This window comes from Marmota flaviventris, chromosome 2, assembly GCF_047511675.1.
Source record: "Marmota flaviventris isolate mMarFla1 chromosome 2, mMarFla1.hap1, whole genome shotgun sequence".
NCBI lineage: Eukaryota > Metazoa > Chordata > Mammalia > Rodentia > Sciuridae > Marmota > Marmota flaviventris.
Window position 1 is genome coordinate 113,899,640 of NC_092499.1, and position 16,771 is coordinate 113,916,410.

The window sequence follows — 16,771 nt, forward strand, 5'->3', positions numbered from 1 at the left end:
TTCCCACTCCACACCCAGGGGCCAACAGAGTAGCTAGCCCCAGGGACCCGGGGCACACCTGCTGGGAAAAGGACAGAGATGGCCCTCAAAGACCCACTGGCTTTTGCTTTCCCCTGTCCTGTGTGAACCAGAGTGGAGGGCTCATGAAGTCTAAACTTCAGGCCTCTACTTGATTGAACAGTGTCCCAGAATTCATATCCACCTGGAACCTGTGACAGAACTTATTTGGAAGTCTTTGCCAATAGAATTTAGATGAGGTCATCCTGGATTAAGGTGGATCATAACCCAAGGGAGGGATCTCAGAGACATGCAGGGAAGGGCTACAGAACCACAGAAGCAGAGCTGGGTGGTTTCACAAGCCAAGGAACACAAGGATTGTCTGTGTCCCACCAGAAGCCAGAAGAGGTGGAGAAGGATCCTCCTGCTGAAGACAGCCTTGCCAACACCTGGATTCTGGACCTCTAGCCTCCAGAACTGAGGATAAACTGTTTTGAGGCTATTAAGCTTGTGGGCTGGGCTGTACGTCGCTCAGTTGGTAGAGTGCTTGCCTTGCATGCACAAGGTCCTGGTTTCAATTCCCAGCACCACCACCACACACAAAAAAATTCACAAAGGCCACATGTTTGCACCTGGGCACGCTGGCCCCTGCCCCCTCCACCCTGTGGTTGGATCACTTAGATGCCACAAGACAGACTCAGAAAGTCTCCATGGGGTAGGCTGCCTTGCTCCTCCCCAGTTCTCTGGTGAAGTGGAGGCTGCAGGTCTGGGGACCACACTTTGAGAGTAGCCAGGACCTGGACTGGCAGTTCCCCAACGGAAGCCCACATCAGAATCACCTTGCAGCCTTGTCTCCCGGTTCTGATTCAGCAGTGTGCGTCCTAATGTACTCTGAGAATCACTGGCCTGTGGCTTTTCTAGGCAACGAATCAAGTCATCTTTCCAGGAAAACATCCCCAGCAAAGTGCCCAAGAGATCTCAAGAGGGACAGAAATCTTCAAGGCTCCAGTGATTTATTGCTTTCCCTTTCTGAACATCCACTTTCATGCTTTTCTTTTTCCTTAGCAGTGGCTTCCCAATTTGAATAAGATTACACGGGCCCCCACCACGAGGCCCGCCTCTGCTTATGAGAGGTCCATGAAGTCCAGTGTCCTCGAGGTAGGGAAGGAAGCAAAGGAGTGTGCTGGACAGGTGGGGACACAGGACACATGGATGGAGCCATCTCCTGCCTGGTGGCCTTTTCAGTGCTGTCTGACATCAGCCCACGGTGGCTGTATGGGAGGCTGAGACCTTTGAATATTAAGGGCTGAGGCCTGTAGAGGTCAAATGACTTACCCAAGGCTAAGGGACACCTCCAGCAAGCCAGCCTCCCATCATCTCCCAAAAGGCAGCACAGCTGGGAGGCCCAATGGGCCATCCCAGAGGGGCAGGTCAGGAAATGCTCCATCCCATTCCTCCTAGAAGAGCTGGACTGGTCAGGATGAAGAGGCTCTTCTTGCCCCTCACCCCAGGAGCCTACCAAGTGGTGTACAGAAACGGTGGGCAGTGACCAAACCAGGTTGAGTAGCCCAGGACGGCTGCTAGAGGGAACTGTGAGCTCTAGCCTGGGCCCCAGGCCAGCCAACCTCTAGAACACTCTAGAACCCCCTCTCCCCCACTTCACACCTCAGAAATAGCCACCAGCCAGGCTGGATACCACACCAGCCTCTATTCATCCTCTTCTCAGAGCTGCCAGCAGGCAGGGATTGGCCCAGGGTCTGAGGGACCCTTGGTCGGGGGTGTGGGCCCCAATGTGAGAAGAGAATCTCAGGCCTGGGGTGAGGCAGGGCAGACCCCTGAGACCACAGTCCGCATGGGCCAGTGGAGCTGGGAAATGAGGCTTCGGTGCTCTGTGCTGCGAGGGTACCTGGAGCCCTGGGGGAAGGGGGCTGAGGCAGGGCTCACCATGCTGGGAAGGAGGCCTCCTTTTTCTGGGAGCAGGGCCACTGGCAGAAGGCCAGTGACTCAGGCGGAGACAGGGCTGAGTGTGGAAAGCCATGAGGAGCCCTGACCCTACAATGCGACTCAGGGAACAGAGCCAGGGTTTCAGATCTCCTTCCACGGCAGCTCAAAAACCCATAGCCAGCTGTACCCCACAGGTGCCGTGACTGTCCTGGGGTGGGAGGCTGGACCTGCAGGTGGGCCTGCATTGACAGGCCCAAAGTTCAGGCTGGGCCTCTGGCTCCCTGGGGTGAGGGTGGCTCTGTACCATGTGGGGACTGAGGTCAGATAAGGATCTGGGGTACACACACCCCTCCCAGGCTGGAAGAGGGTGATGATAGGATGGAAGCACCCACCCATGACAAGGCTACTATAAAGAGGTCAGCAAATCCAGAGCACTGAGTCACTTTGGGACCATGGGCCTGTCTAGCACAAATGAGAGGTGCTTTGCTCAACAATATAGAGAAAGTTGGCATGACCTAGTGTCCAGGGTCAGCGCAGGCCTGAGGACGAGCAGGTGGCAAGCGGTGCGTCCTTGCTGCATTACCCTCCACGGCCCATGTCTCCCAGTGACACAGCCATGGCTTTTGCCCCAGATTCAGTGCTGACTGCTGACATGGAGGGTGTAGAAGGCCCAGGGCTCAGGGACATAGATGACACCTGGGTACTTCTTCCTGAGTACGGGGTCATTCCACAGCCAAGCGACCCAGAGCGCCACCAGTGAGAGGGTGAGGGTGAATGAGTAGAAGAGGAAGAGGCCGTTGCTGTCCAGGAAAAGGCACCTGCGCTTCTGGTGCAGGACGAGGGCCAGCATGGCAAAGAAGGTGAAGATGAAGAGGATGAAGATCTGGCCTTCAGTGACTAGGTACCTGGAGAGATGGACCAGGGGTTAAGTTAGAACGGGTGCTGCGGCAACCCCACCCTGCCCGGCCTCCCTCCCTGGTGCCAGGCTGCCCTCCCAGGAAGTCGGAACAGCTCATGAGGTGAGAGGCTGCAGCCCGCCGTGGTGTGCTGGTTTGGCCTGTACTCACCACTTATAAAAGCTTTGAGTTCATTGCTTATGTTTAAATGAGAAAACATCTACAAATGGCTTCTCTGGTCACATCAGAATATTTCCACGTGACAATAACTGACTAGAGCAGAAATCAGCTGTCCCTTTTAGAGAGGACTGTACGCTCTGTCACAGTCCCTGCCAGTCTCTACAGCCCCACCTGCGGCCTGTTGGCTGCCTGTCCATCACCTGCGTAGTTTCTTGGGGACTTGGGTTTGGGAATGCAGTTGCAATTTGTGGCAGCTGTCATTACTGTCTCCCTGAAGGCTGGGGCATGGTCTCAGATCTCCCAGAGATGCTGCGGCACCCCATGGCAGTATGGAGCCCACGGCCAGCTCAGTGGCACTTGTTGAGGGCTTCTGCAAGATTACCCGCTTATTCTCTCTAGAGAGAGTCACACTGCTGACTTCGGGGAATTTATGTGACACCTTGGCATCTCTGTTTTCAAGTGCTACAGGCATCTCTTACAAGAAGAGCACACTGTTCAACAAACAGCTGCTGCTCCCTCCACAGCCACCGTTGCACCAACTCACCAGAGGTAAGGAGCAGGCAGGGGTCTAGCCTCCTTCCCTCTTGCTGTAAATGCCACTGTTTCTTTCAATCCTGGCCTCAGGGAGCATACAGATCAGCCCTGGTGGGGCCTGAGTAGGCCCTGGAAGTGGCTGGAGCTGGCCCAGAGAGGTAGGGACCCTCTTCATGTTTAGATGGGCTTCCAATCAGAGGGGGCCCCTGGGTCCTTTGCAATACCACAGCCCAGGCAGCAAGAGGTACCAGTCTCCAGGGCAAGAGGGTAAGAGCCTGGTTGAGGGCTGGAGTTGTGGCTCAGCGGTAGAGTGTTTGCCTAGCACAAGTGAGGCCCTGGGTTCGATCCTCAGCACCACATACAAATAAGTAAAGATATTGTGTCCAACAACAACTAAAAAATAAACGAATATTAAAAAAAAAAAAAAGAGCCTGGTTGAGATCTGGGTCCTCTTTAAGGGAAACAGGAAACCAGGCAAAGTATCCTGAGGTCCTGGTCTTTCTCCTACTCTATCCTTGTCATGTCTGTGGCGCTTCATAGTTTGCAAAGCCCCTTTCCCTCCCCTCCCCACATCCTCACGATCTTCTGAGGGAGACAGGCAGGTATCACCTCCATTTCACAGAGGTAGACACTGGGGCCCAGTGGGCTCTGCAGGGCCTGGGGTTTGAGGTGGCTCTACTGGCCTCAAAGTTGGCATGAGATTCTGGGAGGTGGGGAGGAGAGGGGCAGAGGATAGAGAGATTGTGCAACTCATTCTCCCGACCTGTCATACTCAGGCCTGGGCTTCCTGGGAGCGGGTGCCACCAAGGCACTTCCATAGCCCCTACTAGACCTAGAAGGGAGCAGGGACCCAGAAAGGGCCATTCTCAGCTGGAGCCACCACAGGTCTGTGGTCAGGTGTGGATTTTTACTGTGGTGGCTCACTTGGCCCTGCCCTGTCTCTGCCCCCAGATCGTAATGAGCACTCACCAGTAGTACAGGCCACTGGGTGCCACCAGGAGCAGGGCAGGCCCTGGCATGGAGTTCCCAGCTTTGGAGGCAGTGAAACAGCCACTGAAGTACATGAAGAGGATGAGGAAGAAGGGGATGTACCTGCGACAGAGAGGCTGTGTCTTAGAGGCCTGCCCAGTGGCCCTGGCCACCAGCTTCCATCCAGATCTCCTTCCCCACCATCCTTTCACTGGTTCCTTGCATTGTCCCAGGTTTCCAAAACACCTGGCTTGGGTGAGGGATGCGCCTCTGCACCCGGCCTTCCCAGCACTGGGAGTCAAGGGTCACGGGTGGGGCAGGAACAGAAACAAGATGGCGAGGCTCATGCCAGTCAGAGGCCCACAGGCTCCACGCTGCCCTGGCCACCTCATCCACTCCGTGGCAGAGAGGGGATGGGCCTGTGGGTCTGTCTTATGCACATGCCCAGACACCAGCAGCCCCAGTTCTACACTGGCCTGGAAATGCTGGTACTCAGGAAGGCTGAGGATGAAGAACACACTGCTGGGGCCTCCAAGGTCCTCTATGAAGCTCTTCACCCACTCACGCCCAGCTCGCAATCTCATCTCTCATACTCTTCACCTGTACACACACACACACACACACACAATATTTTTTCTGTTCCATTTCTTCTCTCCCCTTCCCGACATGGCCCATTTCTAGCTGGTTCCCTAGGCCTCTTTCTTTGCTCCTCCACCCTTTCCAAACCTTCCATGAGAAGGATCTTCAGGCAAGGCCAGGGAAAGCAGGAAAGAGGCCTGTCCAGGGACCCCCAAGGCCCCCTGAGCCAGAAGGGTTCACTTCATGCCCCGAAAACAGACCCATAACACACGTGGCCTGGGTGAGCCCACGAGGCTCAAGTGTGAGTCCCCAGGCCCAGGGCTGGTCTCCTCTCTCTGGCCTTTTTATCTTTTGCAGGGCACAGGGTGGCAGATGGCACTGCCCAGCTTGAGCCCTGAATCTCCTGAGGCTGAGCCACATTTTTGAGGTTTCCCCCTGACTGCAGTGAGGGGGGATGGGGAAAAGGAGTTCCCCTGGGAGTTGGGGCACAAACAGTACCCCCCACCTCCACTCTGTCCCCACAACCTAGTCCTGCTGCTTCTCAGCTTCCCATTCTCAAAGTGCACTGCCTGATCCAGGTAGGGGTCCCTTCTCCAGCCCACCCCATTATGGTTGAGGATGCGGGTGTTGTTTATCAAGGCTGCCACCTCCTTCCTCCCCACCCGCGGGAGCCAGGCTGGGTCAAAGCTGGACAACATCCTCTCGCTGCCCTCTCGTGGCCTCCATGGGCACTGCAGGCAGGAAGAAGGAAGCAGGACCATGGCCACAGGGCAGCAGGTGGGGTCTCTGGTAGGTTCACTCAGCGTCCCACTCACAGCACCCTCACAGGGGAAGAGAATACCATCCAGCCGCTCCACCCAACACATGGAGATCCAGGGCCCAAGTCCTGCGTCCTGGGCCCTGGAATGGACAGACTGGCCCTTCACTTACCACATGCAATGGCCCAGGTACTCGTCATAGTAGTAGAGCAGCTCAAAGGAGTCGATCTGAGGAGGCGCAGGCATGGCAGAGTTAGAGGGGGAAGTGCTTCAGAGGGTGGGCAGCACCTCCAGGCCCTGCTTCCCACCACGGATCTCCCCTTCCTGCCCCCATTCCCTGCACAGGGTCCAGCCCTCTATCAAAGGTGGCCTCTATCAGAGGTGGCCCAGTTGGGAGCCAATTGATGGGACACTTCATCCTGGCTTGGCAAGAGTCACAGTGCCCTTATGGAGCTGAATGCATTTAGCACAGGTCAGGCCAGGCTGAGGCCTGGAGCCTCCCAGGAGGGCCTGCCCCGGGGGCTTCCACACGGAGTCAGGCGGCCTCACCAGCGTCTCAGGCTTGAGATTCTTGATGATGGGGTTCTCCCGGACCGACAGGTGGTGCTGGTAGCCACTGAAAAGCAGGCGGTGATTGACAGAGTCGCCCACCAGGTGGATGCTGGCACCCATGATGAAGGTGATGATGCTGATGTAGACCATGGAGCGGGGCAGGGTGCGAGGAGACCGCTCGATGAGCTAAGGGTCAGAGTGAGGTCCACGGCATGTCCCCGTTTCTGTCACAACATGTGGCACCCTCTGCCTCTCTCCCTCAAACAGGGGTGGGGTGAGTCCCTCAGGGGGCCAGTCTGGCTCCAGGCTGTCACATGACCCCAGGAACCCAGCAGGGGCTGTGGAATATCACCGTCTTCTTCAGGGAAGAATCACTTGGGGACAAGCTCACTGCTCATGGTCACACACAAGCCGCATGCCACAGATGACACTAGGCCTTTGATGCCCAGCCCTCCAAGGCCCCAGCTGTGCCTGGGTGGCTGGCTGGTCTGCTGAAGGGACCTGATTTCTAAGTGGTTGGTTCACAGCAAACAGGAAGAAAACATTAGGAGTTGGGTACAGGGCTGGGTCTTCGGAAACTAAAAAACTACACTTTCAGATCATGCCCCTCTTCTTTTGGAGATTTGAAAAAAAAACTTTTTAAACAAAATGACAAGCATAATAGGTGATGGTACTATGGCTGGCCCTCCATATCCACCACCCCCAGGGGCGCCACAGTCCACAGATCCAACCAAACCCAGGACCAAAACATTTGAAAAAAAAACTGTGTCTGTATTGAACATGTACTTTTTCTTGTCACTATTGCCTAAATAATACAGTGTAACTGATAACTGACACAGCCTTTCTTTTCTTTTTTTTTTTTTTAGCACTCCACCACTGAGCTATATTCCCAAACCTATTTATTCATAATAAGCAATCTAAAGGTGATTTAAAGTGTATTGGAGGCTGGGCACAGTGGTACACACCTATAATCCTAACAATTTGGGAGTCTGAGGCAGGACAAGTTTGAGCCCAGCCTGGGCAACTCAGTAATTCCATGTTTCAAAATAAAAAATAAAGGCCAGAGTTGTGGCTCAGTAGAATGTTTGCCTAGCATGCGTGAGGCACTGGGTTGGATCCCTAGCACCACATAAAAATAAATAAATAGAATAAAGGTTTTGTGTCCATCTACAACTAAAAAAATATTTTTAAAATACATAAATAAATAAATAGCTGGGGGCATAGCTCAGTGGTGCCTTACTCTAGATTCAATCCTTAGTACTGAAAAAAAAAAAGTAAACACTATGTCATTTTATGTAAGGAATTTAAGCCCTCTGCAGATTTTATTATCCAGAGGATTCCTGAAACCAATTCCCTGTGGAGGCTAAGGGACAAGTAGTTCAAGAGCCCTTGTCTCCCAGAGGGCAAAATCACAGCCTCTACCAAGTGCTCCCACTGCCATCTCAAAGCCAGGGCTCTCCAGAGCAGGGGGCAGGGTTCAGCTTCTGTTGCTGCCTCTTCTGCCACGTGGTTCACACCTGCCTCTGCAACAGACCCCAGTCTTTCCCAACACACCCAATCACCTCTTCTGCCTCGTCTCCCAGCCTATCTGCAGGTCCTTTTGCCCAATCACTTCTCCCTCTTCATCTGCTGGAACACTAAGCCCAGGGAGGGGCCTATCTCCATCCCTGCAGCCAACAGCAGCCCCACTTCTGATGGCCCAGGCCCTGGACTCTTCCTTTGTCACAGTCTTCATCCCTTGATGCAGGCTGGGGAAACTGGATTCAGCACCCAGGGCCGGGCACCAGCTCCCTGCTGGGCATGAGGGGAGGGCAGAACAAAGGACTTACCTTGAGCAAGAGGAAGGGTGTGATCACATTGTAGGCCATGTGGAAGTAGTCCCCCACGCTGGGCTTGTTGAGAGGAAACCACTGGAGAGGGAACACCAGCTGGGGAACGAGGGGAGGAATGTACCCACAAGGCTGGCCTGCAAGGCCTCCCTGCCTCCCTTAATTCTCTGCTGTCTCTTTGCTGTGCAAACTGCCCTCTTAGCAACCTCAGAATGGAAGGACTTCTAGACAGGGAAACTGAGTCCCACAGAAGGTAAATGGCCATGTTCCTAGTCATATAGTAGATATAAACCCAGGGCCTGAATCTGACCTTTCTCCCAGTGAGTACAAAATAAATGTCCCTGAATTCCAGGAGTCTCCTTTGGGACTTGGCCATGCCACCATTTTGCTGAATGACCCTGGCAAGTTCTTCCCCTTTCTGCACCTCAGCTTTCCCATCTGTAACACAGGAGAGATGGCCCAAGTAGTCTACTTTGACACACAGAGCTCTGGCAGTCCAGGTCTTGTGATGACGACAGAGACCTCGCTGGCCCACATGTGAAAACTGCTCTATCCACTTAGCGGCGGACAGCTTCCAAATCAAATCACAGTAGACATCAGGCAACAAAGTAGAAAATAGATGTGCTCTACAAAGGAACTACACTTCTTCATTCCTGAAGGAGGAAGGTGGGCAGGAGGCAGCTACTCCATCTGGAATGCCCTGTCCTCCTCTTGTCTATCCCAAGTCCTGGCCTTGTTGGGGTCAGGAGGAAAACCCATATGCATGGTCAAAACATTTCACAACGTCCTGACTATATGCATAGGATCAATAAATTGAAAATACATGTAAGGACTCCCCAGAGCCCCTCACTTGCTGCAGCTGCCTGGTGGTCCATAGGCATAGAGCTAAAGTGCTCCTCTGTTTCCTGGTAGGGGAGGCGACTCATCTCAGGCCATTCCACAAATTCAAGTCTCCTCAATGCTAGGCAGGGCTCCATCCCCAGCTTCACACTCACCATGGCAATGGGGCGGCCAAAATCTAGAATCCAGTTTTGCAGTGTAAAGTAGAACCAGAGGTCGAGGTGGAAGGGAGCCGTGTGGTCAGCCTCCTCAGCCTTGATGGAGCTGTGCCTGGGTAGGAACAAGACGAGACAGGTCAGCTCTTGTCCTCCTGTGAGAATATTCCCCCAAGATGAGCCACAAAGAGGTGTGGGGATTTAAAGGTGGGAAGATACACATGACCGAGGTCTAGGGGAAGGCTTTTGATGGAAATATTGGGGTCCAGTTGTATACTCAAAGGGAAGGTAGATTTCAGTTGCCCTGAATATAGACTCCCTGGGATTCAGGAAGGGAGCTGTCAAACCGGTGTAACCACTGTTGACTCTGCCCTGTAAAATGGTGGGGAAATAAAATGAGGTAGAGGAAGCAAACATGGCTGTAGAACACGGAACACCATGATGGACACCAGCAGGAACCTGTATTGGGCAGTTACTTCACCCCAGGCATTGTTATCATGAGCTGTTTACATGTGTGATCTCATCTCTTTTTTTTAAATTTTTTTTTTTGGTGCTGGGGATTGAACCCAGGGGGTCACACACATTAAGCATGCTCTCTACCACTGAGCTACAAACCTAGCCCCTCATTTCATTCCTTTAATCCTCATAGAAACCCTTCGAGGTCAGCATGTTACCCCATCTTACAAGTGAAAAACAGGCCCAAGAGTTGAAGTAACTTGACCATCATCACACAACTGCGCCCTAAAAACTAAATGATTACGCTGCAGGGTTTACCCTTTCAGTCTCCAGCCCAAAGTTGTATCCATAGTGATTGGTTCATGGAATGGACACAGGACCTGAGCTGGGCCAAACAGAGCTCTCCAATGAGATTTGCCTTACAGGTGCCAGGAGGGAAAGGGCCTCCTCCCCCTTGACTGTGGGACTAGGAGGAGGTAAGCCTGGGGCTGCTGGAATTCCTCTTCTCACCAATCCACAGTGAAACCTAGAAGGAAGCTGGCAGGGTCAAGCTGATGTGAGAGACGTAGCAAGAAGTGGAATACCACCTGACAACACATCTTTGGATGCCTATCCCTCTAGCAAAGAAGATGGTTCACAGATGCACTGAGGTTCAAGGGCCAGCTCCAAGGCCTCTGGGGAGGTTTCTCTGATGAAGCTTTTCCCAAAACCCCACCAGCCTCTACAAGAAGCACCTTTTGCTCATTCAGAACAGCTCTGACATCATGGGGCTGGAATTGTGCTCCCCACCTGGGCCCTCGAGTACAGAGCTGAATTCTGAGGTTCTCAACTCATCCACCTCCCCATCAGTCCAAATCCTCCTTCAGGCATCTCTACCATTACTTGCATGTCCCTAGAGACAAGCAGCCCACTACCTCCTAAGATGACTGATCCAAGTTTCACTGTCCTGTTTGTGTCCAGAATGGGTTCTGTGTGACATGGATCCATGTTCTCCAGAGTTCTCAGCTCAGTACCTGAGTCAGGCCCAGTAACCAATGGCTGATTTAAAACAATCACAATTACCAGTTACTCATTCCCTAATTGCAAATGTTGGCTTAGAAGCATCTTGAAGACTTTCCTCTGTCAATGCTATTTCTTCCATAATTTTCCAGGATCCTTTTCAGCCAGTTCCAAGGACAATCCACACTGGGCTGGTGGAGCAACCAGAGACCAGGGAGGCAAGCCCTTGGGGATCTCACTGTCCTCTGGTAGCAGGCAAGACAGGTGCAGTGGACCCTGCCTAGGTCAACTAAGCCTTCCAGTCTCTCCTAGTCAGTGCCCACCCCTACTGATGAACACCACCTGTGTGCTCTGCTAGGAGCTTTAGCTGTGCCACCTAATCTAATCCTCAGAGCAGCAGTTGGAGGTAGGAGCTGTTGCCCTGCTGTTTCACAGGTGCAGATGCTGGGGCTTAGAAGGGTTATGTGCTTAACCATTGTCACCCACGAAGTAAGGAGCTGCCGCAACCATTCCTTTTGCCATCTTTTCCCACCCTCTTCTTTCTCTGGGATGAATGGTGTTTCCTTGGCTATAGGGATGACCATCGACCAGGCTGGCCCAGTGGGATATTTCTAACTGAAGGGCAGAAAAGAGACACCTTAATGCCCCTTTCTGGTTCTGGGGCCCTAAGGATGCTAGAGGCCCATGGCATCCTCTCTGCTGGCCCTATCCTGAGGATAAGCAAGCTCAAGGTTGCTTGTAACCAAGGTTCCACCCTCCAGGTGCTGCCAGGTGTGAATGAAGCAGCCCCACAGAAAAGATGGGGAGGGGAGCAAAGAATGTGCAGTGGCTTGGCATCCCCGGGCCAGTGGGTTGGCCATCTGAGAGAATGCATTCCCTCTCGCTGCAGTTCACCCTGGCTTTCTGTTACTTGCAACTCAGGAGTCCTGAATAGCACAGAATTCACACCTGGGTTTCCATGAATTCAAGACCTGTACTCTTAACAGGTTACTATTCTCTCTTTGGTTAGTATAAAAGTCAGGTGGCATATTAGGAGATCAAATGAGAAAGGGATCAGTGTGGCCTGGGGTGGTATGCAAAGCCTTTGGGAAGGAAGGGAGCCTTGAGGTGGGGATGGGTGCCTTGGTCCAGACAGAAAAGCAGGGAGCAAGAGGAAAGGCCTGGAAATGGCCCTGAAGGTAGCTGAGATACTCACTGGGGACAGAGGAAGAGAAAGGAGGGGCAGTGAACCTTCAGAGTGGGTAGAGAATAATCAGGAGGACAGTTCAGGGCTCTGAGACAGTGCCAGCATAGAGGTACCACCTTGCTCCTTCTTCTTAGTGCCCATCAGGGCAGGGCCTCAAAATGTAGCCAGTAATGGCCTCCAAGCTCAAAGGGCCAGGATGAAGGAGAGTAAGAACCCTCAGTGTTTTGCTTTGAAACCTCCAAACTGGGCAAAAAGTGGGACATTGGGGACAGAAATTTTGAAAGCCTGTGGAGGTTGTGGGTGCCTTCTGTCTGGACCAAGGCACCCATCCCCACCTTGTACGTACTAGGAGCTCAGGAACTATTTCCTCCTCTCTCTTGGGAAGCACCTCGGGGAGTCAGAACTTCTGTCATTTGTTCAACCCAGCTTAGCAGGAAGGGAAGAAAGAGAAAGTAGTCACAGGGACTCTCAGCCCGGACATCAAGATTGACCGGCCTGGGCTGGGGTTGTGGCTCAGTGGTAGAGCACTTGTCTAGCATGTGCAAGGCACTGGGTTTGAATCTCAGCACTGCATATAAATTAGTAAATAAAATAAAGGTCCATGAGCGTGCTCTCTCTCTCTCTCTCTCTCTCTCTCTCTCTCTCTCTATATATATATATATATATATATAAATAAAGATTGATAAGCCTCTTACTGGTTTCTTCTGTTGGGACTCTAAACATCTGACCACAGAAGGCAGATTCATGGGGGCCAACGGCATCCCCTCTGCTGGCCCTATCCTGAGGATGGGCAACCTCAAGACTGCCCCAAGCTCCTGACTCCACAGACCCCACATGCCAAGCCCAGGCCCATGCTAGCCCTAGGTCTCAATCACCAGTACCTACTGCTTAGAACAATGGTGGGAGCACAGTGGCAGATAACCTGAGACAAACTTGGCCTCTGCTTTCCTCCACAGCTCTCCAGATCTACTTTATGGAGAAACTGACACCATGACAGCTGGGGAGCGCGAACGGTACAGTGGGAATACTCAAGGCCATCAGCAGCACCTGCAAGGCTGGATGGCAGAAAAGAAAGGGGCTTGTCCTGGACAAGTAGGGTCCTATGAATGGAGACACAGAAAGGCTGATTTTGATTCTATATAAAAAATGGTAAGACAGCAGATATGAACAGTTTGTCCAAAAATAATTGAAGAAACAAACGCAAAAAAAATGGGGGGAAGCAATTAGAAATTTCAGGAAAAATATAAGAAAACAAATGTAATTGTTAACCATTACTTGGGTCCAATGGGAACAATAGCTTAAACAGCTTAAATAATGTCAACACTGTATATTGATTTTCAGTGTTTACAATCAATCCACAGACAAAATGTAAAAGATAATTATGACCCCCTGGTGCCTGGCAAATGCTGGGCACACCAGAGATGCTTAATGAATGTCGGCAGAACCCAATCAATGTTTCTGGTCACTGAAATGGTATGAGCCTCGGTCTGGTCATCGGAGCCTATTTTCTCATCAATAAAATGAGCAGTTCATAGGCTGAGGTGAGACTTAGATGGCCAAATGGGTCATAAAGTGGAGGCAGTGTCACTTAAAGATGGGACTAAGTTTTGAGAAATGTATCCTCAGTGATTTTGCCCTTATGTAAACATCACAGAGTGAGTGTTATTTACACAATGATGGCTACAATACCACTAAATGATATGATCTTTTTTTTTGTTGTTGTTCTGGGGATTGAACCCAGGGGCATTTAACTACGGAGCCACATCCCCAGCCCATTTTTATATTTTACTTTGAGACAGGGTCTTGCTGAGTTGCCTAGAGCCTTGCTATGTTGCTGAGGCTGGCTTTGAACTCTAATCCTCCTGCCTCAGTCTCCTGAGTTGCTGGGATTACAGACATGTGCTACCAGCCCAGCTAAGTGATATTCTCTTACGGGGTGGCCAACATAGATGTAGTTGTTGACCAAAATGTATGTGCCACATGACAACATATCTTCAGGAAATTATTTCCAAGCGAAAAAAGCAGTCTACAGTTCCTCAGTCCACATATTACTCAGTTGCAAAAGAAAGACCTGGCCTCGGCCCAGTATGCCAAACATCTCCCATCAACCCAAATCACAAGCTTCCCAAAAGTGACTAAATACAATGATGCTCAAAAACCTTCCATGGCTCCTCAGAGCTTGGGGAATAGGGCTGCATTCTTAACCTGTGAGTCTAGCTAGGTTCAGGGTTGTACCCTGCCCCAGAGCAGGAAGGGCCTCAAATTCTGCACTCCAGTCCCAGCCTTGATATTAAAGGCACTTCAAATATCAGTCCTCCTTTCGCTTCCTTTTACATAGGGAAAGTTCCAGCCCCACTGCATCCCTTTCTCCATACTCATTCCCTGGCTGGAACAGCCCTTCTTCCTTGGGTGCCCTGAGGAGTCCTCTGGGACTCCATGAGCTTCCAACATTACCTACCACGGTTACTTGGACTCTGACCTTCCGGGCTCCTACAGGACGGTAAAACCCTCCCAGCTTCATCCTGTCCACCCCCTAGGTGCCTAGCAGCGCTGGGCATAACAGAGGTGCTTAATGTATACTTGCTGAACACAAAGCATGTATCTGACAGTAACACAGGATGAAGGCAGAACGGAGGGAAAGATTAAAAGGTGGTGCCATACTTCTGCCCCGCCCAATTAGATACACCCAAACGGGTCTCCCCTTCGGTTGGAGAAGGGCTCTGCATACTCTCGCTGGGAGCTCCCTCGCTTCTCAGCTGTCCCTTCCCACTTTCTTGGGCTCCCCAGGGCAAAAAGTGAGTCTCCCGATTAACAGCAGAATCCAAGTCTTATTCAGGGCGGAGAGACGCTGAGAACTCGGAGGCAGCACCCGGAACTTGCAAAAGAGCTGGGAGCGCCTGTGTGCGTGCGGCGGCGTCCTGTGGGTCCCCCGCTCTCGCCGGAGTTTTCTTGGCCCTTTAAGAGTCTCGCCATCCCATCCCGTCTGTTGTCCTAAAGCCGGCCCAGTCACGGGGGAAAGGGTGAAGAGGAGGAGGATCCCAAACTTTCGGAGGGGGCTGCCCCTACTCGAGGAACCGCGGGGTGAGGCCGCCCAGCCTCGGCGGCGGGTCCCGCGGGTCAGGGGGCGAAGGGGCTGTGGCAGGGCAGCCTCCGCCCACGCCGGGCTCCGCTCCGCCCTGGCCCGCCCCACAGAAAGGCCTGCCCGCCGCGCTCCCGGTCTCGGGCCGGGTTGCGGGGTCGGCCCGGGGCTGAGACCGCCCGCCCGCTCCACCGCCATCGCGCGCCCACCTGGCCTGCAGGAAGGAGGCGCCGGGCTGCGAGCCCGGGCCGCCCGCCGCTCCCGGGTGCTGCCGCTTCCGCGCCGCTGCCTCCATAACCATGCGCCCCTCGGCCCAGCCTGCGGAGCTAGAAACCGGCTCCGAAACCGGTGCAAGGACTGCAGCGAGCGCGGGGTCGGGAGGTTGAGCGCGGCCAGGGAGGCTGGAGGGGGAGGGGGGGCGGGGCGAGCTTCCGCCCGCGGAGGAGGGCACGCGGCTGTGGCGGTGCTGGGGCGGTGTCGCGCGCGCGCAGGGCGGGGGACCACGTGAGGGCTGGGATTTGCTGGGGTATCCTCCGTTTTCCCGGGAGGCTGACTGAGGCCCGAGTGTTGGGCTGGAACGGAGTGAGGACCTCGGGAAAAGACCAGGCCGACTCACGTGCGCCCCTGGGGAGGAGGCAAGGCCTGATTTCCCTTGTTCGGGGGACGGAACGGCCTGGGGGTTTCGTGTCCTTCCAAGTTATACTGGACGCCTTCATTCCTTGAATGAAAGGTGTTTCTTATTAAAATATAAACACTGTAGCCCCTGAAGACAGGAACTAAATAATCGGTGGATTAGGAGCAGGGAACTCTTTCCAAATTGGGGTGGGATGGGAGTGTTCCAGAGTCCATTCATGGCTTTGTCACTCTTGGGCTTTGTGGCTTTGGAAAATTCAGTCCCTTTCCCTCCACCTCATTCAGACAGGTGTTAAAGTCTTACTGTGATTGTGCATTGTGCAGGGAAGGACAGATAAACCCTGCTCTAGTGGAGCTTGCTTTTGGGGTTATTGGTAAATGATGTGAGGAAGAAAGTACTGAGGTCAGAAATAACAGAGGAGGTGGGAGGAGGCTTTGGAGGAAGGCATATTAGCTGTGGCTTTGGACTTCCAAGGTGATAGTGAAATGTGAACAGGACTGGCCAAAACCACGGAGTTGGGGAGAGCGTTTCAGGTAGAGGGACTAGTCAGGCAGGGGTCCAGTGTTCAGAGAGTGGCTGGGGTTTGGAAGAATGGAAAGTTCAGTGATAGCTGCAGGGTGCAAGGTGGAAGAGCTACAGGAGTGGACCAGAAGTCTATCCTCAGAACAATGGGAAGCAGCTCAAGGACACTGGGCAGGGGAGTGACATGTATTTGCATTTTAGGCACATTGCTTTCCTAGTGTCCAGGTGAATGATAGGCAGAACTGGAGACAGGGAAGTACAGGGATAACCCATACCATGTTCTAATGATGCTGAAACTTTGGTCTTTGTCCTTGACACCATCCAAGAACAAGGACAATGTATTGAGGAAAAAAGAAAAAAATTTTGCTAGCAAAGGAGAACCCACAAGAGACTTCTGTCTCAAAGGCTGCGGTTTTGACTGCCAGGGGGAATCATGGGCATTTAAAAAGGGGATGCAAAAGCTGAACTCCAGGTGTGCCCTATCAGCAGTCATAATTGATTGGTAGAGTTGAGAGACATTGGTTTCTTAGATCCACAGGTGCCAGCCCCAAAGTCTGGATTCCTCCATTCCCATAGTCAGTGAGCTGAAGAACAAATAATTTTGCCTAGAACAGGAAGAAGATTAATAATCTTGCTTCCCTCATGGTTAGGGAGGGAAAGAG

At 52.7% G+C, this 16,771-nt stretch overlaps 1 protein-coding gene across 1 annotated transcript; it reads right to left on the reverse strand.

Moving 5' to 3' along the window:
* Positions 1 to 993: 993 nt before the first annotated feature.
* Cln6 (CLN6 transmembrane ER protein) lies at positions 994 to 15,361 on the reverse strand. The gene is made up of 7 exons (XM_027924687.2): positions 15,163 to 15,361; positions 9,234 to 9,348; positions 8,239 to 8,337; positions 6,407 to 6,595; positions 6,030 to 6,085; positions 4,521 to 4,643; positions 994 to 2,846 (listed from the first exon to the last, which is right to left on the reverse strand). Exons 1-7 carry the CDS (start codon positions 15,252 to 15,254, stop codon positions 2,576 to 2,578), a joined length of 945 nt encoding a protein of 314 aa, XP_027780488.1. The 5' UTR covers positions 15,255 to 15,361; the 3' UTR covers positions 994 to 2,575.
* Positions 15,362 to 16,771: the final 1,410 nt, after the last annotated feature.

What these genes read in the sequence shown, in the direction of transcription:
- Cln6 (XM_027924687.2), bottom strand. Translation starts at nt 15,254, where the DNA reads ATGGTTATGGAGGCAGCGGCGCGGAAGCGGCAGCACCCGGGAGCGGCG. An exon ending in GCCTCCTTCCTGCAGGCCAG is followed by an intron (nt 9,349 to 15,162) that starts GTGGGCGCGCGA and finishes GTTCCTACCCAG; the next exon opens with GCACAGCTCCATCAAGGCTG. An exon ending in CCCAGTGGCCTGTACTACTG is followed by an intron (nt 2,847 to 4,520) that starts GTGAGTGCTCAT and finishes CCATCTCTCCAG; the next exon opens with GTACCTAGTCACTGAAGGCC.